The following is a 27,083-nucleotide window of genomic DNA, read 5'->3' on the forward strand; positions in this document are numbered from 1 at the left end:
CTTACTGTTACTAATTTTGTGCTCAAATTGTCCCCAAATTGGCAGTGGGATACCTTCAAACTGACTTTTATATCCTTCTGGCAAATTCTCTAACTTTGTACACATGGCCTTCAGTTTTGGCTCAAAACTATGTCCCAGGCTTATTTTGTATTTCTTTGCTTAGCTTAAGCTTATTCATTTCTACAGAAGACTGTTATTTTACTCAAAATTGTAAGAAACCAAGATCTGGATGTGAATAGTGATGGCTGATTTGGGGTGTCATTGCTTGAAAAAAATGATAGGATATATGTATGTACACTTATATGTACATGTGTATTTGTAGGCATGCCTTTTCACCTATATTTTTATTATTGATAAAGCTCATATAACGTAAAATTCAGTACAATTTGGTGGATTTCAGTACTATCTTCACTATTCAATTTGGAGCAATTTTATCAGTTCAAAACGAAAGCCTGTGCTCATTAGAAACCATTTCCCATTGCCTCTGGCGGTCTTTATACTGTGTCTCTGCTCATGCACTTCATGTTGTTGTTTGTAATAGTTTGTTTGTCTGGTAGCTTTGGTGAACTAATCCCATCAGTCACTGAAATCTCTCCTTGGTACTTGATTGATGATTAAATTAAAAGTTTCTCCAATTCTTGAACCTAGTAATTCTGCCATTCTTTGCCAAGGGGCAGGTCAGGTGTATTTCAGATTATTTTTCCTTTACTAGACTCACCAGTGGTGAACACTGTCATTCCTCACTTCCTGTTTATGTAGAGTTTCATGATATTCCATAAACGAGCATTTTGGAGCCTTCTCTGGTCTTCCCTGGGCAGGCAGAAAAACTTCAGTTTGTGTGGTGCACTAAAGGAGTTAGTGCTCTGAGGTTTCCTAGGCTTTGTGGATCTCTCATTCCCCAGACTTCCCATTAATAAGGGCTTTGGGATTAGTATACACTCTGTCTTCTTTTATCCTTTACCCTCGATAGGCTTAAAGCTAAATAACAGCCTAGAAGTGTTTTCAACAACTGCTTGATGGAAAAGGCCTTTTACACTAGGTATCCTTGTAGGTAGAGTGTTGTTGGGAATCAGCAAAGGAATCTGATTCTCTCTAATGAGGCTCTGCAGGAACTCTAACCTGACTTTGTCCCCTGGACTGCAGCCAGGCTAGTTGTCCCTGCACATGTAGGCTGTTGATTTCAGGTTTATTGAAGGGCTGAGGGATGAGACTTTCCAGGCAACTCAAAATCCAATTGCTTTGCTGGAATAATTATTTCCCTTTGCTTACGTTTTAGAGTTCTGAAAATGATGATTAGATAATTTTCTCCTGCTTAGGAAGAGCAAATGTTTGAAGCTCCTTGTTTTGCCTTTTTAGAAACTGCCATGGCTTTTTTTCTTTCTGTATCTACTGTGTGAGCTGCAAAGTTACAGATTTATAGCAATATTTTAGATTTTATCTTCAAGAATAGAATCTTGATTGTAGTGTTCTTTCTTTCCACACAACAGGCTACACACAACTACCTTTCCCAGTAGCACATTTTCAATCCATCTTGAAATCTTAATCTCTTACCAGCTAATTTCTCACCAGCTCCACTGTTGTTATCCTGGTTTAAATTAACATTGTTTCTTCCCTGATCTTCCTGCTTGCAGTATCTTTTTATTTTATTCAGCATAAAATCAAAAGACCTTACAGAGGTTTACCAGTCAGTAAAGGGCTTATCTGAATATTTTCGCTACCATTTTGGCTTGACCACATGTACAGACAAGCTCATAGTCAGAACCCTTGTGTTAAACTGATTTTTCTTTTACCAAGAAATCTACCCAGCAGATTTACACAGCTTACTTTTCAGCCTCCCTTCAAGGGTTTTCCCCCTCTTGGGAAGTATGGCCTGTATTAACCACTATTAAAAATTAAGTCTCTTCTGTGTCTCCTTAGTAATGCCAGAAGCTACACCCATGAAGTCTCATCAACACAACTGCCTAAACATTAGCTGGACAAGGACAACAGCAATAAACATGCCAGAGTAGGCAGGGGAAATACCATGAGATCTCAACCCTACACAAAGAACTAAGGAAGCTGAGAGTGACAAATCATTATTCCCGGAAATAGCCTACAACTTGGTTATCTAATACCAGATGGTCAGCCTTGAAAATATGTAGCTACAAATAGTATTCTATAGACTGATTAGGTTATAATGAGGAATATGTATGTATATACATATGCATATATTCATGTAACAACAATTAGTGAAAATAGACCATCTATTTAAAGAGATAAAGGAGAAATGTGGGAGAATTTGAAGGAGGAAAAGGAAGAGCAAATGATGTAGTTATAATCGCTAAAATAAAAAAAACAATTTAAAAAATAAAACTCCTTTTAGTCTATTTCGCTTTCATTTTTCACTATTATTCCTACTGTTTCAAACATACTATATATATTAAAACCTGAGATGCTTAACATTCAGAGACACTAATAGAAAACTTCTAAGTAGAATTTGGATCCAGAGTCTTAGAATATTATACCAGTAAACTGTTGTCCCAGGTACTAGAGCGATGGAGGCTACTTTGAGGTTGTCATAACTGTATTGTTTTTATGGAAAAACACATGGTGATTTTCAAAGAAAATAGTGATAAATGAACTTCAATAAAATTATTCATAATTGTAGACTAATTGTTCTAAATATTGAATGGATATGGAAATATAATTGTTAATGAGTCTAAAAGATTGGATGGGGGAAACAGTATGAGGGATATTAGGTACTGAAATTTTTAATTAGAATATTCATCTAGAAGCAAATTCCAAGTGTAACACTATGGGAATAGACCTATGCTGATGTTGTACATGAGTTTTCCAGTGTTTACCAATTTTATAAAACTAATAATTCATGATTATAATCATTAACAATTTTGCTTTTATGCCTCTGGTCTACAAGAGCTAGTTCCAGGACAGGCACCAAATATATATACAAATGTTTTTGTATATATACAAAATACATATTTTATATACATGTTTCCTTTACCCCACAACCTCCCCAGTATAAGTTGTCATCACTGTTTTTGATCTTGGCCATTCTTACAGGTGTAAGATGGAATCTCAGAGTTGTTTTGATTTGCATTTCTTTGATGACTAAGGATGTTGAACATTTCCTTAAGTGTCTTTCAGCCATTTTAGATTCTTCTGTTGAGAGTTTTCTGTTTAGGTCTATACTCAATTCTTTTTAAAATTGGGTTATTTGTCCTTTTTATGACCAAATTCTTGAGTTCTTTGTATATTTTTGAGATCAGCCCTCTGTCTGATGTGGGGTTGGTGAAGATCTTTTCCCATTCTGTGGGCTGTCGTTTTGTCTTGTTGACTGTGTCCGTTCATTTTCAGAAAGTTTTCAGTTTTAGGAGGTCCCATTTATTAATTATTTCTCTCATTGTCTGTGCTACTGAGGTTATATTTAAGAAGTGGTCCCTTGTGCCAATGCATTCAAGTGTACTTCCCACTTTGTCATCTATGAGATTCAGTGTGACTGGCTTTATGTTGGGTCTTTGATCCATCTGGACTTTAATTTTGTGGAAGTACAGCCCCTTTTTGTATCTGTATGGTGATTTCTCAGAAAATTAGAAAAAAAAAAATCTTCCTCAAGACCCAGAAATTCCACTTTTGGGTATATATCCAAATAATGCTTTTTCTTGTTTCTCTTGGTTTTCTTGGGTATCTTTGAGAGATTTATTCATTTCCTCTACCTTTTTGTTTATAATCTCTAATTGATTATGGCAGTTTTCATCTCCTGTTTAAGGTCCTCTATTATTTTCATATAATTCACTTTTGAGTCAAATTCTTCTAATTCTTCTGGAATAGGGTGTACAATTCTTATTTCGGGATTCCTGGATTCTGGTGATGTCACGTTGCCTTTCAGGTTGTTGGAGGAATTCTTGCATTGGCGCCTGCCCATCTCTTCCTTCAAATGGAGCCAGGAGAGGCCTGGTTTCTTGGTCCAGTCTTTGGTGTGACTAACTCTCTGGGTGTATCTCCTCAGTGTAGGGGCAGGAACTGTTCCCTTCCAGATGGACTCCTCAACGCCTGGTAGTCCAATGACCCGCAGACAGAAGGGCGAATGCAGGGGTGGGGAGGGGTAGGGCGGGGTCGAGTAGAACACAGGCAACCCTGCAGCACTAGCTGGAGGTGCCTGCGCTCCCTTTCGGGGGGGGGGTTCTTGAGGCCTACCCAGTAGGCAGGCACTTACCACTCTGAGTGGGTAACCTTAGTGCAGGGGCAGGAAACTGTTCCTCAGCAAAGGACCTTGCAGACAAGGCAGGCTTGGGTCGGGGGTGTATGTAGGAGAGAAAGCCCTGCAGCAGGAGCTGGGGGAAGGGGGTTTGTGCTCTCTTCCGGGACAGTCTGCCCCTGGATAGCACACACTCACCCGTCTCGATGGAACTTCTCAGCACCTACACAGGGACACCTGGTAGCCCAATGAGCCAGAGACAAAGGGAAGAACGAGGCAGGCAGGGAGGGTCCAGAAGAGCATAGCAGATCCTGCATCCCCAGCAGCAGGGGCCCGCGCTCCCTGGCGGGGACCTTGAGGCCTGCCCGCTAGTCAGGCACTCACTGCTCTGGGTGGGTAGCCTTAGTGTAGGAGCAGGAAGCTGATCCTCAGCAAAGGACTTTGCAGACAAGGCAGGCTTGGCGGGGGGGGGGGGGGGGGGGGGGGGGGGTGTGTGTAGGAAAGAAAGCCCTGCAGCAGGAGCTGGGGGAGGTGCTTAATCGTGCCACAAGGACATGTGCTCAATGATGTTCATAGCAGCATTGTTTGTCATAGCCAGAACCTGGAAACAACCTAAATGCCCCTTGACCAAAGAATGGATAAGGAAAATGTGGTACATTTACACAACGGAGTACTACACAGTTGGAAAAAATGACATCTTGAATTTTGCAGGCAAATGGATGGAGCTAGAAAGCATCATATTGAGTGAGGTAACCCAGACCCAGAAAGACAGTTATCACATGTACTTACTCATAAGTGGTTTTTAAACAGAAATCAAAGAAAACCAGCCTAGAAATCACAATCCCAGAGAACTAGACAACAATGAGGACCCTAAAAGAGACGTTCATGTGTAACATGAGGGCCTGCTTGTTGGGGTTTCTATCCTGCCTAGTTCCCACAGTTGTTAGGTCCCAAATAAAATCACACAGAGGTCTCTATAAGTTATAAACTGATTGGCCCATTAGCTCAGGCTTCAGTTATAATAACTCTTATAACTTATTCTAACCCATTATTCTTATCTATATTAGCCACATGGCTCAGTACCTTTTTCAGCGGGGTAGGGCCCATCTTCCTTCTTCCTTATCTGGGCAGGACTGGGGAGGAAAGGGCTTCCTCCTTCCCAGAATTCTCCTTGACCTGCCTCTACTTCCTGTTTGGTTGTCCTGCCTATACTTCCTGCCTGGCTACTAGGCCAATCAGTGTTTATTTAAAACATAATTGACAGAATACAGAATTGTCCTGCACCATTCCCCCCCCTTTTTTTTTTAAAAAAAAAAAAAAAAAAAAAAGAACATCCATAGTCCATTTTGGGGAAATATGGGCGTAGTTTTCCAGGCTACTACATGCTGGTTGGGGGCATTGACAATCTTATAGGGACCTAAAGAAAATTTTGAATTATGACCAAGTCCTGACTGGAGTATCCTGTGGTCTTGATCATCTAAGGCATCAGTCTTGAACCTGTTCTGGATGTAGAACTCTGACATCTGGGCCATCTGTTCCTACCGGAGATTTGTCAGGTGGTCTTCCTTGATCAAATCTGATTTTTATTAACTCAGAATGAATCCACAGCCTCTCATTTTCTGTGGAAACAAAAGCAAAATCTCTTCTCCAAAGTAACATACCTTTTCAAAATAACTATCTTGGATTAATTTAGCAGCATTTATAAGCAATTTATATCGTTTAGCAGCTATTGATCTTTCCTCAGCATTCAAACAATTCAAAGACAGCATAATAACATACAGTATCAAAGTTCTCTATGCATTTTTCATCTTTATGTGGCTTTATTTTAACTTCTATTTCTTTTATTTTTACTTTTTGGCTTTTTAAGACAGGGTTTCTGTTTGTCTTTGTCCTGGAATAACTTTGTAGACCAGGCTGTCCTTGAACTCACAGAGATCCGCCTGCCTCTGCCTCCCAAGAACTGGGATAAAAGGTGTGTGCTACCACACCTTGAGCTCACAGAGATCTGTCTACCTCTGCCTCCTATGCATTAAGATTAAAGGCATGTGCCACCAAACCCAACTACTTTCTTTTTTATTTTAAGTACTTTAACCTCTTTCTTTACTCTTCCAAACTTGCATATATTATTAATACACTGTAAACCATTTAGAGATTTTCTTCATTGTTGAATCTCTCTTTACTGTATCTCTCTCTCTTTTTTGACTACATGAGTCTTTAATTTGCTAAGCAATATGAGTAGGATTAAAGCCGTGGCTTTGTCGGCTGGATCCAGCCCATTTCTTAGCTTTCAGCCTCATGGCGGAGGTACCAGCTATAGCCACGTTTATTGCCACAACTCTACAGCATTTCAAGGTCCCTGCCAGTAAGCAAGCTGCAGCAGTGTGCTCACAAACCACATTCAAATGCTCCATAGTTGGACCGCCTGCCTGATAGAGTCAGAGTTTGCCCTGGCAGGATGGCCAAGAAAGCTGGCATATTAAAACGGCACAGCTTTTTTTCTGCTATGGCTGAAAACGGAAAATCATGTGGTCAGCTTTTTATCAACACTATTTAAGTGTTTCTTGGCAGGACCTCTTAAAAAAGCTGCAAGGTTTTGCAGCTAAAGCCAAGTCAGAAAGCCTAACTTAAATGGGATTGCTTGATTGTCTCTAGCAAGCAGAGCAGAGCCAAGAAATTTCTGCTACCAAGAAACCATGTGTAATGCTGTTATTTTGTTCCAGAATTACTTTCCAAGTTGTCTGAGGCTTTATGTGGACACAGTTGTCCACACATTGGTGCCATTTGTAACATGAGGGCCTGCTAGTTGGGGTTTCTGTCTGCCCAGTTCCCACAGCCGGTAAATCCCAAAGAAATCACACAGGTCTACATAAGCTATAAACTGATTGGCCCGTTAGCTCAGACTTCTTATTAACCCTTATAACTTATATTGCCCATTATTAGCCCATTATCTATGTTAGCCTCATGGCTCAGTACCTTTTTTAGCAAGACAGGTTGCATCCTGCTTCTTCGGTGTCTGGACAGGACTAGGGAGGAATCTTCCTTCTTCCCAGAATACTCCTGTTCTTCTTGACTCACCTCTGCTTCCTGTCTGGTTGTCTGGCCTATACTTCATGCCTGGCTACTGGCCAATCAGTGTTTATTTAAAACATAATTGATAGAATACAGAATTGTCCCACACCACTTCCTCCTCTTTTTTTTTTTTTTAACAAAGGAAAATATCCATATAGTCCATTTTTGGGGAATGTGGGAGTAGTATTCCAGGCCCTTTGCATGCTGCTTCAGTCTCTGTGTGTTCAGTGTGCTTCTATCATAATAATTTAGAGGTCTTTGTTTTCTTGGTGTTCTCTAACTCTTCAGGCTCTTACACTCTTTCCACCACCTTTCCAGCAGGATTTTCTGAGGCAGGATTCCCTGAGCCCTAAGGGGAGGGATTGGATGGAGACATCCATTTAGAGCTGTGTATTCTAAGGATTCTCACTCTCTGCATAATAATGCCTGCCTGTGGGTCTCTGTTGTGCTCCCGCTGCTGCTGGAGGGAACTTCTCTGATGACAGTTAAGCATAACAGAAAGTCATTAGGAGTCATTTTATTTCAAATTCTTTTTTCTTTATTAGACTAGTATTGTTTGTTTTCCCTTAGATTCCTTGGCTATCTAGACTCAGATTTTTCATTATGCAAGCAATGTCAGAAGTTGGATGGCTCCACTATCTATTTTTTGATAATTAGGAATCTTTTGATGGTAGAGATGATATTATTTATACAGTATAACATTATTATTCTTTATGACCTTTGTCAGAGTCATGCTTTAAAGATTCCACACTGGATTGCCCAGAATATCGAAATGCTGCTATGATCTTAAAGTCCTAAAGAACCAGAGAACAAACTGGAAACTTTAGCAGCCAAAAAGTAATAGTGAGAATTTTAGATACAGTTTAGTACAGTTTAGTAACAGAATAGGAAGTATATATACAAAAGTCCCCTAGCAAGTTAAATTGCTAGTAAGTTAAAATGGCAAATAATAATAATAATAATAATAATAATAATAATAATAGTAACAAAAATAAAACACATTTAGCAGTTGCCACTGGGTCAGAATTGTCAGGGAAAACATGGGGTAACTTCTGTATCTCAGACCACACAGTTATATATTTGTCAAAATAATGAAACAGATTTTTCTTTACATTTTTGCATCTCATTAACAGGAAATCTTACCTAGTGGAAAGACCTGTTACCATTACTGAAGTCTAGATAGATGTCTGTAAGGTACTTTGAAATAGCTTAAGATAATAAGATTTGTTGAATAAAGAAGCAGATCAGTAGATAAAGGTCTGATAATATGCAAACTGTTGTCTCTAGGTAGGAAGTTTATAGATCTTCACTGTTTTTTTTAGTTTTTCTCTCTATATAAATCTTCCTATGTGTAGTAAGGAGCTGCGGGCTGTGTTCCTGCCACCCCAGCTCCTGGTCGCCTGGCTAGCTTATGCCCCGAAATAACAACACACAAACTGTATTCTTTTAAACACTTCTTGGCTCATTATAACTAGCCTCTTCTTGGATAACTCTCACACCTGGACTAGCCCATTTCTAATAATGTGTGTAGCACCCCGAGGTACGCTTACCTGGAAGATTCTAGCCTACGTCCCATCCTGGGTCGGAGCTTCATCGCATCTGCCCTTGAGAGGAGAGCTATCGAGTCTGAGCTCACTTCCTCTTCCTCCCAGCATTCTGTTCTGTTTACTCCACTCACCTATGTTCTAACCTATGAGGGCCAAGCAGTTTCTTTATTTTTTAACCAATGACCTTCCTCCATCATTTCCCCTTTTTCTGTTTAAACAAAAAAAAGGAAGGCTTTAACTTTAACATAGCAAAATTACATGTAACAAAACAGTTATCAAGCAAGAATTACAGTTACAATATTTACATCTATTTTATCTTTTATCATAACAAAGGAAAACAGCTATAACTATCTATCTATTCTTCAACTCCATCAAAGACTCCAGAAGGATATAATATTACCTAAGTAAATGAGAAGTAAGGAACTTACAAAATTCTAGAAATCACAGAGACTTCTCGCTGCCTGGACAGTCACCCAAAGTTCCTCTGTACCGTTGGGGCATCCATCTTCGGCCTGCAGGCCCATAGTTTCCAGCAGACATTTCCATGAAGCAGGAAATTTCAAAGGCAGTTCAGTCACTATCTGCTGTGTCCTGCAGAATGTCTCACAGACTCTTTCATGAATCAGGAACCCCGAAAGATCATCTCACCTTTAGGCAAGTTCAGCTGTCCTCTTTCTGCGGGTTCTCTGTGTCCAGTTTATACAATAGTTCAGGAAAGAACAGTTTCTTGCCCAAATGGCTATCAAACTCCTTAAGGTGCCTCTTCCATGCCCATCTTCTTCTGGAAGTAGATTGGTGCTGCCAGGAGCAGATGTGTCTCATTGTCAGAAAAACCCTAAGTTATTAAAACACTTAAAATGCCATATTTTATAATCTTTGAAAGATATGAAGAATGCCTATCTAAAATATATCTATGTACATTTAGAAAATCTAACTAACATGACTACAAGCTTGACTATTATTGATAATTATCCATTAACAACCTATATACATTGCATTTTTAAATGAACTACACAATCACAATACCTTAATCAATATCAGAAATACATATACATATAACAAAATTGACCTTAAAATCTATAGCAATGCAAATTATTCATACCTATATCATCTCCCCCTTTAAATATAAAAGAACATTTATAAGCAATATTTGGGAACATGTGCGCAGTTATTTCTCTCCAAACTGCTTCCTGCTGAATGGGGACGCTGTTATTTAGGTTTTTTATGGGATAACCTGTCTGGTAGTTTCATCTCAGTTGGCAGTTGAGCGAAGCAATTTTTCGAGGGTGTTCACAGCAACCTTTCGGGAGGGCGTGGTCCATCATACCATATTGTGATAGAAGCAATACACAGGGTTTCATCCTCTGTGAAAACAAAAGAAGAAACTCCTTTCCAAAGTATCATATCCTTAGATCCAAATTCTGAAGTCAAGGTATTTCCCAAATATCTATGTTGGATTAGTTCAGCAGCATTTATAAACAAGTATCTTTTAGCAGCTGATGTTTCTTCCTCAGCATTCAAACAATTCAAAGAAAGCGGAATAGCATACAGTATCAAAATTCTCTGTGTATTTTCCATTTTTGTGCAACTTTATTTTAACCTCTATTTCGTTTATTTTTACTTTTATTTTTTGCTTTTTGAGACAGGTTCTCTGTATCTTTGACCTGGAATAACTCTGTAGACCAGGCTGTTCTTGACCTCTCAGAGATCCACCTGTCTCTGCCTCCCAGGCACTGGGATTAAAGGCGTGTGCTACCACACCTTGAAGTCACAGAGGTCAATCTCCCTCTGCCTCCCAAGTGTTGGGATTAAAGGTGTGTACTACCACACCCAACTACTTTCTTTCTCCCTTTTTTTACTTTTAAGAACTTTAACTTTTAGCCTGAATTTTTTTTTTTTTTTTTTTTTTTTTTGGTTTTTCGAGACAGGGTTTCTCTGTGGTTTTGGAGCCTGTCCTGGAACTAGCTCTTGTAGACCAGGCTGGTCTCGAACTCACAGAGATCCACCTGCCTCTGCCTCCCAAGTGCTGGGATTAAAGGTGTGCGCCACCACCGCCCGGCTTAGCCTGCATATATTTTTAAACACACTGTAAATCATTTAAAGGTTTTCTTTGTCTTTGAATCTCTCTTTACTGTATATCTCTCTTTTTCTGACCACACGAGCATTTAAATTACTGACCAATATGGGTAGGATTAAAGCCATGGCTTTGGCGGCTGGATCCAGCCCATTCCTTAGCTTTCCAGCCTCATGGCTGAGGTACTGGCTGTAGCCATCTTTATTGCCGCAACTCTATGGCGTTTCAAGGTCCCTGCCAGCAAGCAAGCTTCAACAGTATATCCACAGACAACACTCAAGTACTCTCTCTGTAGCTGGCCCTCCTGTCTCAAAGAGTCAGAGTTTGCCCTGGCAGGACGGCTCAGAAAGCCGGCATTTTTAAACGATGCAGCTTTTTTCCTGCTACGGCTAAAAGCCGAAAAGCATACATTCGGCTTTTCATCAACACCGTTTAAGTGTTTCGTGGCAGGATCTCTCAAAAAAGCTGCAAGGTTTTGCAGCTAAAGCTGAGACAGGAAGCCTCTCTTGGATGAGAGTGCTTGCTTGCCTCTGGCAAGCAGAGCAGAACTGAGAAATTGCTGCTACCAAGAAGCCATGTTGTACTCTATTCTTTCCCAAGCTTTCTCAGGCTTTCTGGGGATATAGTTGCCACACGTTGGGCACCATTCTGTAGTAAGGAGCTGCGGGCTGTGTTCCTGCCACCCCAGCTCCTTGTCACCTGGCTAGCTTATGCCCCGAAATAACAACACACAAACTGTATTCTTTTGAACACTGCTTGGCCCATTATATCTAGCCTCTTCTCTGCTAACTCTTGCACCTGGACTAGCCTATTTCTAATAATGTGTGTAGCACCCCAAGGTACGCTTACTGGGAAGATTCTAGCTTACGTCCATCCTGGGTCGGAGCTTCATCGCATCTGCCCTCGAGAGGAGAGCTATCGAGTCTGAGCTCACTTCCTCTTCCTCCCAGCATTCTGTTCTGTTTACTCTACCCACCTATGTTCTAACCTATGAGGGCCAAGCAGTTTCTTTATTTTTTAACCAATGACCTTCCTCCATCACCTATAAAGTTCTCTATAAGAACTTTCTAATATATAAAATAACTGGAGAAATATCTATGGGTATATCAAGTCCCTTTCTGATCTAGACCATAGCAACTTTTCTGCCCAGTTTATGCCTTCATTTAACCAATCGATATTTCTTTATTATTTAAAATATATGCTAATAAGATTATATTTTATAACATAATCTTCTTTTACCTTAACTGTAAGTAACTAGAACCAAATGCATTACTCAAATACTTACCAATCAAACACTACTAGGTAAGGCAGCGCTAGAGGTAAAGACAGTCCATGGAAGTAATCAGTAGATACAGTGAAAGGAAACTGTAGTGCTGGCAAATATATGGAAGTTCAGAGGAAATGAATGGGCAAGCAGCTTGGGGTTCAGAGCAGAGTTAAAGTCAAGGAAGAAATTGAGGACAAGGTACTCTCTTATTTTGGGGTGGAAGATCCCTATATTCCAGACTGGTCTCTAGTTAAAGATGATCCTCTTGTCTTTGCCTGTGAGTGCTGTGATTACAGGCATGTGAAGCTGAAGAGCACAGACTTAAAGTAAGAATGAAAAGGAAATCAAAAGATGTCTCTTCTATTTAAGAAATCAGTATGTGTACCATGACCCGTAAAAATGAAAAGGAAATCAAAAGATGTCTGTTCTATTTCAGAAACCAGTATGTGTACCATGACCTGTAGAACCTGTTTTTGTACTTCTCTTGATTAGGAATATCATTTAAACTTTGAGAAGTACCATGATTGTCCCTCTAAATCTAAAATATTAGCCATCTCAACTTTCACAGAAAGTCTTTCTAACTTCTTTCTTATCTTCTGTTTTTAATCAGCACACTCTCCTGTCTGACTCAGCCTCCTAAAACCAGGTGTACATTGTTTGAAGTACTAGTTAGCAAATATTAAGCAAACAACTTTATTTCCTTTCCTTTGAAGACAAAGAGGCAAGTATCAAACTGAATGGCGAATTCATTACTTCTCAAGGAATACTGTGTTTTCTATGAGTGGACTTCTTTCATTGTCTTCCAGCTGGCATAAAGTGATGGGAATTGTATAGAATAGCCAGAGTATTTGCAATAGTGAGTGTATGTTCTTAGCATAATGTACCTTTGGACAATCTGCAAAACATGCAGTCGAAGTTAAATGATGCTGCTTTGCTCAGCAATATACATAAGAAGATCCATTTTTACTCTTCAGCATTTAGAAAATAAACTGTAGTTTGAAGTCCACTAAGAACTTAGAGCAGATATATACAACCTTTTGAGTTTGCAATGTGTTTTTTTTTTTTTTGTCTAAATCTCAGCCATTCGATTTTATCAATAAAGAATTGGGAGCCAGTTCTGGGGTAAAAACCTGCTAGTTCAGAGAGGTGGAGAAAGCACCCAGCTGCTTCCTCTGCTGTCCAAGAAAGAGACTTTTTTTCAGAAATGAAAGCTCATCTGACAGGATGTCCCTCCCTTTTACTTCCTGTGTTTGCCCTCCCTCTTCTCTCCCCCCTCCCTTATCCTTATCCTCCTGACTTTCTCTTACTCTCTGTGGCTTTTTTCTGTCAACTGATTGCTTGCTCTGCCTTTCTGCCAATGGTTGATTTTATTTAATTCTGTTTCAAGCAGAAAACTCTCGGATTAAAGATATGTGCTAGGGCTGAGTCACACCACAGCTAGAAACAGGTTCCTCCAGTAAACAACACAATTTCAGAGTTTACAGTATGATCAAATATTCCACAATATTGCAAGGCAATATTATCTGTGAGCTTGCATTCTATAAACTTACACACACACAATAATTCCGAATTGTTTACAATTTTGTGTTGGGTCATATTGATAGTGGTTGTCTGCATTGGCCACAAGTTGTACAACTTGTTTGAAGGCATTAGTGGTTAATTTTTGTTCATTTTCAGAATGGTGGATCTATACTATGGTTTTGAGAAACTTTTAGACATTTCTATTGTAGTGCAATAGGACTCTCATATCAGCCTTAGAGCCTTGTACCTCCCCATCATTTGGCCAGGCTTTCAATAGGCTTGTGTACTTTGGCTTAACATTAATAATTTTGGTGATCTGAATATCTGTTTATTTTCATGTCTTGATGGTGAACCTGTAATAATGGAACGTGTAGGACTACATTAGAAATGGTGTCTTAGAGAAACCTGACTGTTTTATTGGCATATGGCCTTAAACTGAAAAAATAGTGAAAATGTGACAGAAAAGTCAAAGATAAGACAAGCAGGCACCTAATGTGAATCAACACTAAAATTATGAATCTTACTATGACTTTTTCATTCTTTCTCTAGGCCTACTCTGTGTTTGATGAAGACATTGGGTACTGTCAAGGACAGTCTTTTCTTGCTGCTGTATTGTTGTTGCATGTAAGTAATTTTCCAGGTGCTAAATAACATATTGTTACTAAGTTCATTTTCTACATGATTTTGATATTCCTTCTGATTTCCTAGTTGAGGAAGATTATACATGGCATATCTCTTTAAATTATACCTTGGGTAATAATTATAAGATCTGATATCCAGGACAGGATAGTTTTTCAATTAGTTTTGCTGACTATTTTAGTTGCTTATTTGGAGTTAATTTTAGCTCAACTATCTTGAATAAAGAAATCAGCTTAAGCTTAAATATCAGAACTTAGATCACTATGAACTACAATACTATAATAACAAGAAAAATCTAGATTTTCTGTGATTTATTTTAATATACTCCTCCTTCTAGTCAGTTACTTTCATTTAGCATCAATTGACAGGTTCTGGGCTTCAAAATGAGATAGAGATGAGTCATTTGTAATTTTTGTCCAGGATGGGACACAAATAATATACATACCAACTTATTTTTATTCTTCTTTCTGTGACTTTATTGATTTTTATGATGAGAGAAGCAATACATGCTTACTGAGAATTTAGTGTGCTTATCAAAGTGAAGCAGTGGGAGAGATAATAGATAGGAGATTTGCCCAGCTCACTTCTACCAGAACTGTTAGAAAAATTTCTGAAGCAGGTGGCTATTATGGCAAGAAGTGATAACTAAAGTTGATAAATAGTAAACAAAGGAACAAGCATAAGTATATGAAATGTTACTAAATTTAGAGGAAAAACTACTTTTTACTACATGTAGTGTGGGGCAAATGGTAAAATAGGCAGAAGCCACATGATAAATACTACAGAATCATTTTATTAAAGTGACTTTCTTCTAACACAAATGAGCAGTCACTGAGCAAGGGTAGACATTCATATTCTTGTTGCTTCTTTTTTTTAATTTTTTCTTCTAATTTTTACAGTGAATCTGATTTTTTTTTATTTTTTTATTTTTATTTATTTATTTATTAAAGATTTCTGCCTTCTCCCCGCCACCACCTCCCATTTCCCTCCCCCTCCCCCATCAAGTCCCCCTCCCTCATCATCCCTAAGAATAATCCGGGTTCCCTGCCCTGTGGGAAGTCCAAGGACCACCCAGCTCCATCCAGGTCTAGTAAGGTGAGCATCCAAACTGCCTAGGCTCCCACAAAGCCAGTACGTGCAGTAGGATCAAAAACCCATTGCCATTGTTCTCAAGTTCTCGGTAGTCCTCATTGTCTATTATGTTCAGCGAGTCCGGTATTATCCCATGCTTTTTCAGACCCAGGCCAGCTGGCCTTGGTGAGTTCCTGATAGAACATCTCCATTGTCTCAGTGTGTGGGTACACCCCTCGCGGTCCTGAGTTCCTTGCTCGTGCTCTGTCTCCTGCTCTTGATTTGGACCTTGAGATTTCAGTCCGGTGCTCCAATGTGGGTCTTTGTCTCTGTCTCCTTTAATCACCTAAATGTTTTTCTTTGGGTTCACCTTCTTAATTAGCTTCTCTAGGATCACGCATAATAGGCTCAACGTCCCCTATTCATGGCTAGAAACCAAATATGAGTGAGTACATCCCATGTTCCTCTTTTTGGGTCTGGCTCACCTCACTCAGGATAGTGTTTTCTATTTCCATCCATTTGCCTGCAAAATTCAGGAAGTCATTGTTTTTTTACTGCTGAGTAATACTCTAATATGTATATATTCCATACTTTCTTCATCCATTCTTCCATTGAAGGGCATCTAGGTTGTTTCCAGGTTCTGGCTATTATCTTGGGGGGTAACTCTAACCAAGGAAGTGAAAGATTTGACAAGAACTTTAAGTCTTTGAAGAAAGAAATCGATGAGGACACCAGAAAATGGAAGGATCTCCCTTGCTCTTGGATTGGGAGGATCAACATAGTAAAAATGGCAATTCTACCAAAAGCAATCTATAGATTCAACGCAATCCCCATCAAAATTCTTCACAGATCTGGAAAAGACAATAATCAACTTTATATGGAAAAACAAAAAACCCAGGATAGCCAAAACAATCTTATACAATAAAGGAACTTCTGGAGGCATTACCATCCCTGACTTCAAACTCTATTACAGAGCTACAGTATTGAAAACAGCTTGGTATTGGCATAGAAACAGAGAAGTCGACCAATGGAATCGAATAGAAGACCCTAGCTTTAACCCACAAACCTATGAACACCTGATTTTTGATAAAGGAGCTAAAAGTATACAATGGAAGAAAGAAAGCATCTTTAACAAATGGTGCTGGCAAAACTGGATGTCAGCCTGTAGAAGAATGAAAATAGATCCATGTCTATCACCATGCTCAAAACTCAAGTCCAAATGGATTAAAGACCTCAATATCAGTCCGAACACACTGAACCTGATAGAAGAGAAAGTGGGAAGTACTCTACAACACATGGGCACAGGAGAACACTTCCTACGTACAACCCCAGCAGCACAGACAGTAAGGGCATCATTGAATAAATGGGACCTCCTGAGACTGAGAAGCTTTTGTAAAGCAAAGGACACTGTCACTAAGACAAAAAGGCAACCCACTGACTGGGAGAAGATCTTCACCAAACCCGCAACAGACAAAGGTCTGATCTCCAAAATATATAGAGAACTCAAGAAAGTAGATCGTAAAGGGCTAATCAACCCAATTAAAAAATGGGGCACTGCGCTGAACAGAGAATTCTCAACAGAAGTTCGAATGGCCAAAAGACATTTAAGGTCATGCTCAACTTCCTTAACAATCAGGAAAATGCAAATCAAGACAGCTTTAAGATACCATCTTACACCTGTCAGAATGGCTAAAATCAAAAACACCAATGATAGCCTTTGCTGGAGAGGTTGTGGAGAAAGGGGTACACTCATCCATTGCTGGTGGGAATGCAAACTTGTGCAACCACTTTGGAAAACAGTATGGCGGTTTCTCAGGAATTTCGGGATCCACCTACCCCTGGACCCAGCAATACCACTCTTGGGAATATACCCAAGAAATGCCCTATCATACAACAAAAGTATATGCTCAACTATGTTCATAGCAGCATTGTTGCTTCTTTTTTGTTTAGAGGGCAGAGCTGAAGAGAACAAACAGCTATAGAGAGTCTAGATAAAAAGCATCAATCTTCACACTGTGAAAAAGAAGAAAGTGAGAGGGATTTAGAAGGAAAAAATAGCAGATTGTTGATTAGTAAAGAAAAGTCAAAGGTGGGATTGAATGAAAGAAGTTTGGGGTTAATGATTAATTTTCTTTTCAAATTTTTGAATTTAGATTTTTCTGAGACACTGTTAGAGCTGCCCAGCAACTCACTGAAACTAGAGACTGATAACCTGGGAGACATCAAAGCTGACATGATGAGAGTAGATCAGATCACCTCAGTAGAGTAAACACGACTAGGAAATGAGAGTGAAATCTGAAAACACCAGACATTGAAATTACTGACTTAGTAAGTAAGAAGGAACAATACATAGTGCCAGGTGCAGCAAAGAGGCCCCAAAAGTGTAAACTAAAGCATTACTTTAAGGTTTGCACTCTGAAAATGAGCATTTATAGTAGAGTTGCTGTCTTAATGTGGATTACCTCATTCTAGTTAAGTGCTGCTCACGGTTCTGTTGTCATGATTGTCTTTACTTCCCTTTAGGTTAATCCCCCTCTGGGTGTATCATCCTTTATTTATGATCCTATCTGTGTTCTTGCTTTCGTTTTCTTTTTGATATCTTTACATTCTGTCTTCTTGGGTTGCCCTGTGATACCAAACACTTTATAATCACAGTTCTTTGGGGCCCTTCTTCCAGCACCGAATGCAAATAGTATATAAAATAGTTAGGTGCCTCAGGAGACTGGACAGTGTGAGCAGTGGTATATGTTGTTCATGGCTCAGAGCCAACTTTCTTCTAAAGGAACCTTTGTATTCATTGAGATAAAAAACTGAGATTCAAGTCAAAAGTGGTATGGCTTTGTTTTGTACAAAATAATCTTTGACTATTCATATAGTGACCATTTTTTGCCTCTCTCCACTGTGTGTCACATTTTGGGAGGAGATGTGAACAAGTATCTACTTATCTTAGATAGGCAGCAGTGGCAGACCAGAGCCCAACTAGAAGAGCAGATAAGTTTATTGGGATATGATGCAGTCACATCACCAAAAAAGTCTGCTTCTGCCTAAATGACAACTCACAAAAGCTGAATCCATGATGATACCAATGCAATTTTTAGCTGGAGAGTCTTCTTTTCTAGCAGTTATCACTGTTTAATAACCTGGAAGAAGAGACTTGTGACTTCTAAGTTTATTTCATTCCTGAGTCTTGTAAGACTTCTAAGTTTCATTTACTTCCTGGATCTTAAAGAGCCTCCCTCTAAGATAGACTGCTGGATTTAAAAGAAATCCCTACCCAACATAGCCCTTTCTATAAACACATGATAATATATTGATTAAAGTTGAGTGAGAATATAGCACTAACAAATCTATCATGAGGTTTTTGGGAGGCTTAGCTAATTTCCAGATTTGTAACTATTTGGAAATCTACCCAAATAACAGTTCTTACCACCTAAGGAGAACCAGAATGAGTCAAATAACTAGAAAAGTTGAATATTCCAAACTTTTATGTTTTACCTAATGAAGGCCGTATAACTAGTCAGTCTTTGTGAACTTGGTCACTAAAATAGTTCCCAAGACAGACATCATTAACGTTTCTCATACTCTAACTTAATTGCATGAAATAATTGTTGCCATGGATTTTAAAAATATCTTGAAAGACAAAAATGACTTCAGGATCCCTAAGAAAAGATTAAGTGATACTCAGCATTATACTAATGAAAATGTATTCTAATTTGTAATTTGTAATTTTTTTTATAGATTAACCAACATATTTTGTTAACCTGTCAAACTGTCAGCTAGTTGAATAACAGAAAGGCTTTTTCCCGTTTCATTTTTCTCTGGTATCTAAGGCAGTAGAACACCATAGGCTACCTACCCTAAAGAATTCATGGAACACATCACCTCAGCTCCAGAGAGATGTGTTTGTTATTAGGGTCTTGCTGATTAATAATTTTACCAGTTATATAAGCTGCTCCTACTTTTTGCTGCAGTCGTCCTTGGCAGCTGCATGTTAATCATGGCTGTAGCCTGCTTCTTTGTGGAGTGCTGTCCTTTTCTCCCCCATGATCATTACCTCAGAGGAAAGAAAAACCAAAAATAAAAGAATATTCACAAAGAAAAGTCTGAATTTTTCAAGAGTTTCATGTCCAAATCGTGTCAAAATTAGATTCTTCTGTGTATAGAAAATTTTCAGGGACTTTGGCAATAGCTCCATGGCATTGAATAGTTTAAGCAGTACAAGTATTACAAACAGATGCTGTTACATCCATTTAGTGACTTTTAAGAAATATCTTATCTGTAGTTAAAGGGTAATTTAGCATAGGTAGCTTAGAACAACAACAATTTTCAATTACTTTAGAAATTAAATGTTGATTGTCTTTAATATCACTTTGTTTATATAATCTGTTCAACTGGAGATACAGTGAATGATTATATATTTAATTTTCTATAAAAATTTTGTGCAGTTTTAACATAGTATATTTTTCTACCATATTTATTGCCAAGTACTTTTTAAACTAATTTAAATTGTTTTTGATCTGTAGAAAGTCATGCTCATTTTTAAGGTTAAATTACTATATTTTAAATTATTTGGTATGTAGAGAAACTCCAGATGCAAGAAGGGTTGTCAAATAATCCATAATATTTAAAAGTATTGTGTTAAAAAATCTTTAAGTAGGCACAGGTCCTTTAAATTTTTTTTCTGGTGGAGGTGTACAGTGATCTCACACATGCATTTTAATATTTTGGTCAAATACTTTACACATATACAGCACAGTTCCTGGTGAGAATTGGTCTAGCATTAGTGTTTATAATCTTTTGGTCGGTTCTCAGCACCCACATGATTGCTCACACTGTTTGTAACTCCAGCGTCAAAGGTTCAGTACGTTCTTCTGTTCTCCACAGGCATATGGCATACATGTGGTATACATTTAGGGAAAGCACTCATACACATAGAATAAAATAAACCAGTGTTTTAAAACAGCAGCAAAAACATCGAAAAATATCCACTATTGCAATCCCAACATTAAATTATAATGAAACATTAAAATGGATATATGGTGGTATTTTGTGTAGTAGAATGTTATAGAAATAAGAAGAATATTTACTCTATATAGTTTATTATGAATGAATTTTATAAGCATAAGTTTACTATGGAAAGAAAAGTGAATGATTATATTTGATATGATTCAATTTTATATAACGTCCAATAATGGGCAATTATATTTTAAATGGAAAGAACTATATAGTACAACAATGTAATGGTTTCTGTTGAAGTCAGAATAGTGAATTTTTTTTTAGGGAAAAACTGTATTGGGAGGAGTTCATGACTAAAAAGGCTTACACAGGAATCTTCCATAGTAAAACAGTATTTTCTTTGCTTTTTATGTTCATGTTTTATTTAACTAAATAATAAACTATATTTTTTCATTATACATACCAATCTAAGTTCCTACTCCCTCTCCTCCTCCCATTCCCTCCACATACATTCCCACCTCACCCCCATCCACTGTTCTGAGATGGCAAGGCTCATTGCTTGGGGAAGGTCCAAGGCACTCTTTTTTTTTTTTTTTTTAAAGAATTGTTTTTTATTTTTTATTTTGTTTTCTTTTTTCAAGATAGGGTTTCTCTGTAGGCTTTGAGCCTGTCCTGAACTAACTCTTGTAGAGTCCTTGAACTAACAGAGATCCGCCTGTCCCTGCCTCCTGAGTGCTGGCATTAAAGGTGTGCGCCACTACCGCTGGTAGTGTTTTCTTCCTTCTACTAGCTGATGGCTGCATACGACCTTATAGTCATTTGTTTTTTCTTTATGACAAGTTATTTATTAGAACATACATTTATCTTTCGTGTTTTGTGAATTTTATTTTAAAATGAAATATTTAAACAGTTATTAATCCTTTAGTGGAATTTCCCTTGAAGACAGGATTAAGATGTGACTTCCCTAGTGGCAATAAGAAATGACAAGCAGATCAGGATGGAGAGATGGCTCAGGGGTTAAGAGTTTCTACTGTGTTTTAGAGGCTTTGAACTTAGTTCCTAGCACCCAAGTCAGGAAGCTTACAGCCATTAACTCCAGCTCCAGGGGACCTGAGGTCTTCTGGCCTCTGTTGTTACCCACCCATGAATGTGGCATACATTCATGTACATAATACTCAAACACATAAAACAACAATAATAAAGTAGTATAAAAAAGAAGAAACAGAGCTACTTACTACTTGTCTTGGAAATTAAAATTCTACAGAATCAAGATATCAGTGTCCAGATTTTTTATTTGTAACATGTAATATCTATACATATATATCTCCAAAGCCATCTAAAACATTTTTCTGGGCTTTTTTTCCCCTGTGGATAATAGACCTTGACTCAAGGGACATTTATTGGCATTAAACTAGGAACTTGGTGGCAGAGATTTTAATGTGGTTGAAATCCAGGCTTCATAAATTGTCATCCTAAATCTCTGAAGTTATGCTTGTCTGCCCTTTCAAAACAGAACCCCTTCAAAACATATTTAAAATAGCAGCCATGAATTTGAATCATTATTTAATGTATTTTAGGTTAATGTAACCTTGAGCAGTATTCCTAAACTGGGGTTCAGTTTCTTCATTTATAGTATGTAAATAATATTACTCTTGTCGGCATATTGAGCACCAAGGACCTTGTTATGAGTGTAAAGAGTATGACTTACTTTGTACATGTCACAAAAGAGCAGTCATGATATGAAATTCACTTTCCTTAATGGACTTAAAGTTATTGGTAATCAGTCAATTCTCTGAACCTCACTAGTGAAGGAGGAGGGTCATCTGTCTATGTGTTACTTTCATTGGTTAATAAAGAAACTGCCTTGGCCCTTTGGTAGGACAGAAAATTAAGTAGGTGGAGTAGACAGAACTGAATGCTGGGAAGAAGGGAAGTGAGGCAGTTGCCATAGCTCTCCTCTCCAAGGTGGACACAGGTTAAGATTCTTTCCGGTAAGCCACCACCTCGTGGTTCTAAAACTAACAATTGTATGCACTGACAATTTTCTTTTGTCCACTTATCCTGCTCATTTAATTGGTAACACATAGGAAGCTAATGAGAAAACATTTGATTTAATTATGTTTTGCATCTATTTGATTTAAAGGGAAAAGTAAACAAATAGCTAGCAGTTGACATTCTATTTGCATTTTAACACATAAACAGAAACTAAGGCTCATGAGCTTATGACTTTCCAAATACTCAGCATCTATCTTTATTGAAAGAGAAGTCAGGAAATCAATAGAGTATTCACCACCATCAGAGAAGAAGGTAGATAATTCTAAAAGATGCAAAACCTAGTGAGGTGGAATAAGAAACAATTTTATAGTTGATATTCTTGCCTCCTGTTACCACTGAGGGCTGTGCGGATGCCCAGGGTCTGGTCAGCCACCTGAGACCATGTTGGTGTCCAAAGGCAATGCAGCAGAGGCAGGAGAGAAATATCACACACACACACACACACACACACACACACACACACACACACACACACACACCATGTCCATCAATTCCTGAGGGAGGTGGAAGAGCTGACCCTGAGGTTATAAGAGCAGGAGAGCTGTCCCTTTCCCCACCCCCTAATACCAGCTGCAGCACCTTGGAGAGTGATCCCTACACCTCACCTGGGCAACACAGTAGCTGGTCCTGAAGGTGTAGGTGTGGGAGAGCAGACCCTGAGGGTGTGAAAACCTGAGAACTGACCCACCTCTTGCTCATTGCTGTGAGTAGTGAACTAGTCAGGAAATGCTGGAGAGCTCACCCTAGTGGTGAGTCTCCCCCAAGTTGCTTTTGGTTGTATGTTTTATCACAGGAACAGAAATTCTAGCTAGGATACTATTATATAATACAATAAAATAAAATACTTAGGAATAAAGTTAACCAAAGGAGTGAAAGAGTTCTATAATGAAAACTCTAAAACATTGATGTAAAAAATTAAAGATATCTTAAAACACCCATATACATAAAAAATAAAATAAAAATTTAAGAATAGAAATGATAAATATTTACAAAGGTCATATATTTAACCTGATTTAGAAATTATACAATGTAGCTGGCTATAGTGACACATACCTTTAATCTCAGGACTCAGGGAGCAGAAGCAAGTAGATATATCTCTATGAGTTCAAGACCATCCTGGTCTATGTAGTGAATTTTAAGCCAGCTGGATCTGGAACCAAAGCCACATCAACGATAGTGAAACTAAAATTTCAAAACAAAAACAACATAAAATTTACATATGTATCAAAACATCACATTTTATCCATTATTATAATTAATATAATTTTTAGATATTAATTTGTAAAATTAAACAAAGTAAAACATCCAGGAAACCAAAAGGTATGCACCTCAACTAGGCATCACAAGAATCAACCCTGTTGGTGAAGTGTGGTGAACCAGCGCTTAAGGTGTGAACATGGGAAAGTTGTCCCCATTATGCCTCTGTCTTGTGGCTGCAAGGTGGGGGAGAGATGCCTCCCCCATCAATACCTGAGGCAAGTAGAAGAGCTGGCCTTGAGGTCCTAAGAGAGAGCAGGAGAGTTGTTCCAACCCCTCATCAGCTGCAACACTTGGGAGAGTGCCTCCTACACCTTGCCTGGGCAACACTGCAGAGCTGACTGTGAAGGTGTAGGTGTGGAGAACTGACCCGGAGGGTGTGAAAGTGGGAGAACTGCCCCTGCCCTTTGCTTAGTGCTGCAAGGAGTGAACTAGCAGGGCAGTGCAAGAGAGCTCACCCTGGTGATGAAGATGGAATCGCTAGTGGGCTGACCACCCCTGCAACCACCCAGGCCCAGAACCAAGGTTATGTTTGTCCACCCCAATATTCACCCCATTTCTGATCTGTTGGAGCATGGGGGTGGGGATGAGGGTTAGTCCTGTGGACCCAGGGCAGCAGGATCTCCATGACACAGAGCAGGAATGGAATGTCTATAACAAGTCCCAGTGGGGCCTCGAACCAGACCTATGAGTCTTCGTGATGAACACATGCATGTAAAGATGTATGGATAAAGGTGTTTACTGTGTGACTGTGTCACACTGCAGCTTCCACGATAAGATTTTCCCATTCTTTCTTTTTTTTTTCTTTTTTCTCTTAAATTTTATTTTGTTTTATAGGGTGGAGTTTGCAGGGGCAGAGGGGACAGGAGATAGGTGGAATGGGATTCATGATGTCAAAGACACAAAGAATAAATAAAAAGAAAGTTTAAAAATGCTTTTAAGAATATATATTCCAAAAAGTCATTTTAATAGTATAAAGGACTAAAAACCAAAGTTACTTTTATAATTTTCAACAAGGTAAAATTTTACTCATACTCCTTTATCTTTCTGAGTAGTTTTATGTAAAGCACTGTTGTAGGTGTTTATGTATAAGGGCGTTCCTGTTTTCCAAGGAGAGAAAGAGAAGAGAAATGTATATTGCCTATCACATAATTTCATTTAATCCTTAATGGCATTTCTTTGTATGTTATTTCTAATTATTTAAAACTAAAAATATTAGGAACTCAGCTTATCTGTTCAAAATCACCAGCTCATAACTAAAACATATCTGGGAATTTGTATATTTTGGTATGACTTCACAGTCATATTCTTCTGCTGCAGTATCTTTCTTTTTAAAGAAAAGAAATCTATTGAATTATTTATATTTAAGTGATTGTGTTGTGGTATATATGCATGTTAGTATAGGTGCTTTTAGAAGCCAGAAAAGGGAACTATATCCCTGCGATCTAGAGTTACCAACTGTTAATGTGTAACTTAATATGAGTGCTGAGAATTTGACTCGGGTCCTCTGCAAAAGGACCCAAATATTAATTTGCTTTACATTGTTATGATAAACACTGACCAAAACCAATTTTTGGAGGAAAAGGTTTATTTCATCTTACAGAAAAGTAAGGGTAGGAATTGGAGGCAGGGACTGGAGCAGAGAGAATGAAGGAACAGTGCTTACTGGTTTGCGCCTCTGACTCACATTTAACTACCTTTCTTTCCTTTTTTTCTTTTTTTCTTTTGTCCCCTTTGGAGTTTTTCAAGACAGGGTTTCTCATGAAGCAATAGTTCTCCTGGAGCTTGATTTATAGACCACCCTGACCTCAAACTCACAGAGATCCACCAGCCTCTGTTTTCTTTGCTTTATGTTTTAAAAACACTTATGAGTGAGTACATGTGATAATTACCTTTCTGGGTCTGGGTTACCTCACACAAAATAATGTTTTCTAACCCATTTGCCTGCAAAATTCAAGATGTCCTTATTTTTTTGGCCGTGTAGTACTCCATTGTGTAAATGTGCCACATTTTCCTTATCCATTCTTTGGTCGAGGGGTATTTAGGTTGTTTCCAGATTCTGGCTATGACAAACAATGCTGCTATGAACATAGTTGAGCACATGTCTTTGTGGCACGATTGAGCATCCTTTAGATATATACTCAAAATTGGTATTACTGGGTCTTGAGGAAGGTTATTTCCTAATTTTCTGAGAAATTGCCACACTGACATCCAAAGGGACTGTACCAGCTTACATTCTCACAAGCAATGCAGGAGTGTTCCCTTTTCCCCACAACCTCTCCAGCATAAAGTTGTCATCAGTGTTTTTGATCTTGGCCATTCTTACAGGTGTAAGATGGAATCTCAGAGTTGTTTTGATTTGCATTTCTTTGATGACTAAGGATATTGAACATTTCCTTAAGTGTCTTTCAGCCATTTTAGATTCCTCTGTTGAGAGTTCTCTGTTTAGGTTTATACTCTTATTTTTTTTAAATTTTATTTTATTTATTTTTAATTAAAGATTTCCACCTCCTCCCTTCCTCCTGTCCCCCTCCCCCTCCCCCCATACCTCTCCCTCTCCAGTCCAAAGAGCAGTCAGGGTTCCCTGCCCTGTGGGAAGTCCAAGGTCCTCGCACCTCCATCCAGGTCTAGGAAGGTGAGCATCCAAACAGGCTAGGCTCCCACAAAGCCAGTACATGCAGTAGGATCAAAACCCAGTGCCATTGTCCTTGGCTTCTCAGTCCTCCTTGTCCGACACGTTCAGAGAGTCCGGTTTGATCACATGCTCCATCAGTCCCAGTACAGCTGGCTTTGGTGAGCTCCCATTAGATCATCCCAGTCGTCTCAGTAGGTGGGCGCACCCCTCGCGGTCCTTTTTTGGTTTTTTCAAGACAGGGTTTCTCTGTAGCCTTCGAGCCTATCCTGGAACTTGCTCTTGTAGACCAGGCTGGCCTTGAACTCACAGAGATCCGCCTGCCTCTCCCACCCGAGTGCTGAGATTAAAGGCATACACCACCACTGTCTGGCTGGATTATTTGTTCTTTTGATGACTAATTTCTTGAGTTCTTTGTATATTTTAGAGATTAGACCTCTGTCTGATATGGGGTTAAGTGAAGATCTTTTCCCATTCTGTAGACTGTTGTTTTGTCTGGTTGATTGTGTCCTTTGCTTTACAGAAACTTTTCAGTTTCAAGAGGTTCCATTTATTGTCTGTGTCTGAGTTTTGCCAGAGCTAGTTTCCATCAGCTCCTGAGAGCCAATTGCTAAATTTTTGGAATTTCTGAAATTATCAGTTGTTTTAAAATTAGATAATGTGATTGTAGGTCTTATCTTGATTCTGCATGCCTTTCTCGTTTTTTTCAAACACCATCCAAAGAACCAAATGAAGAATCCAAACCACATAAAAGCTGTCAAACTTGGAACAAAAGCCCGACATTTGACATCTATGCTAGC

At 38.7% G+C, this 27,083-nt stretch overlaps 1 protein-coding gene across 4 annotated transcripts in view; it reads left to right on the top strand.

Annotated features, from left to right (window-relative positions):
- The window catches only part of Rabgap1l (RAB GTPase activating protein 1 like), a 659,411-nt gene that overhangs the window by 366,302 nt on the left and 266,026 nt on the right, over window positions 1–27,083 (top strand). For all 4 annotated transcript variants that reach the window (XM_057769682.1, XM_057769683.1, XM_057769684.1 and 1 more), the window contains one exon: window positions 14,223–14,297. In XM_057769682.1, coding sequence (XP_057625665.1) covers window positions 14,223–14,297 — 75 coding nt within the window. The remainder of the gene's footprint in view (window positions 1–14,222; window positions 14,298–27,083) is intronic.

Source organism: Chionomys nivalis, chromosome 5, assembly GCF_950005125.1.
Source record: "Chionomys nivalis chromosome 5, mChiNiv1.1, whole genome shotgun sequence".
Lineage (NCBI taxonomy): Eukaryota > Metazoa > Chordata > Mammalia > Rodentia > Cricetidae > Chionomys > Chionomys nivalis.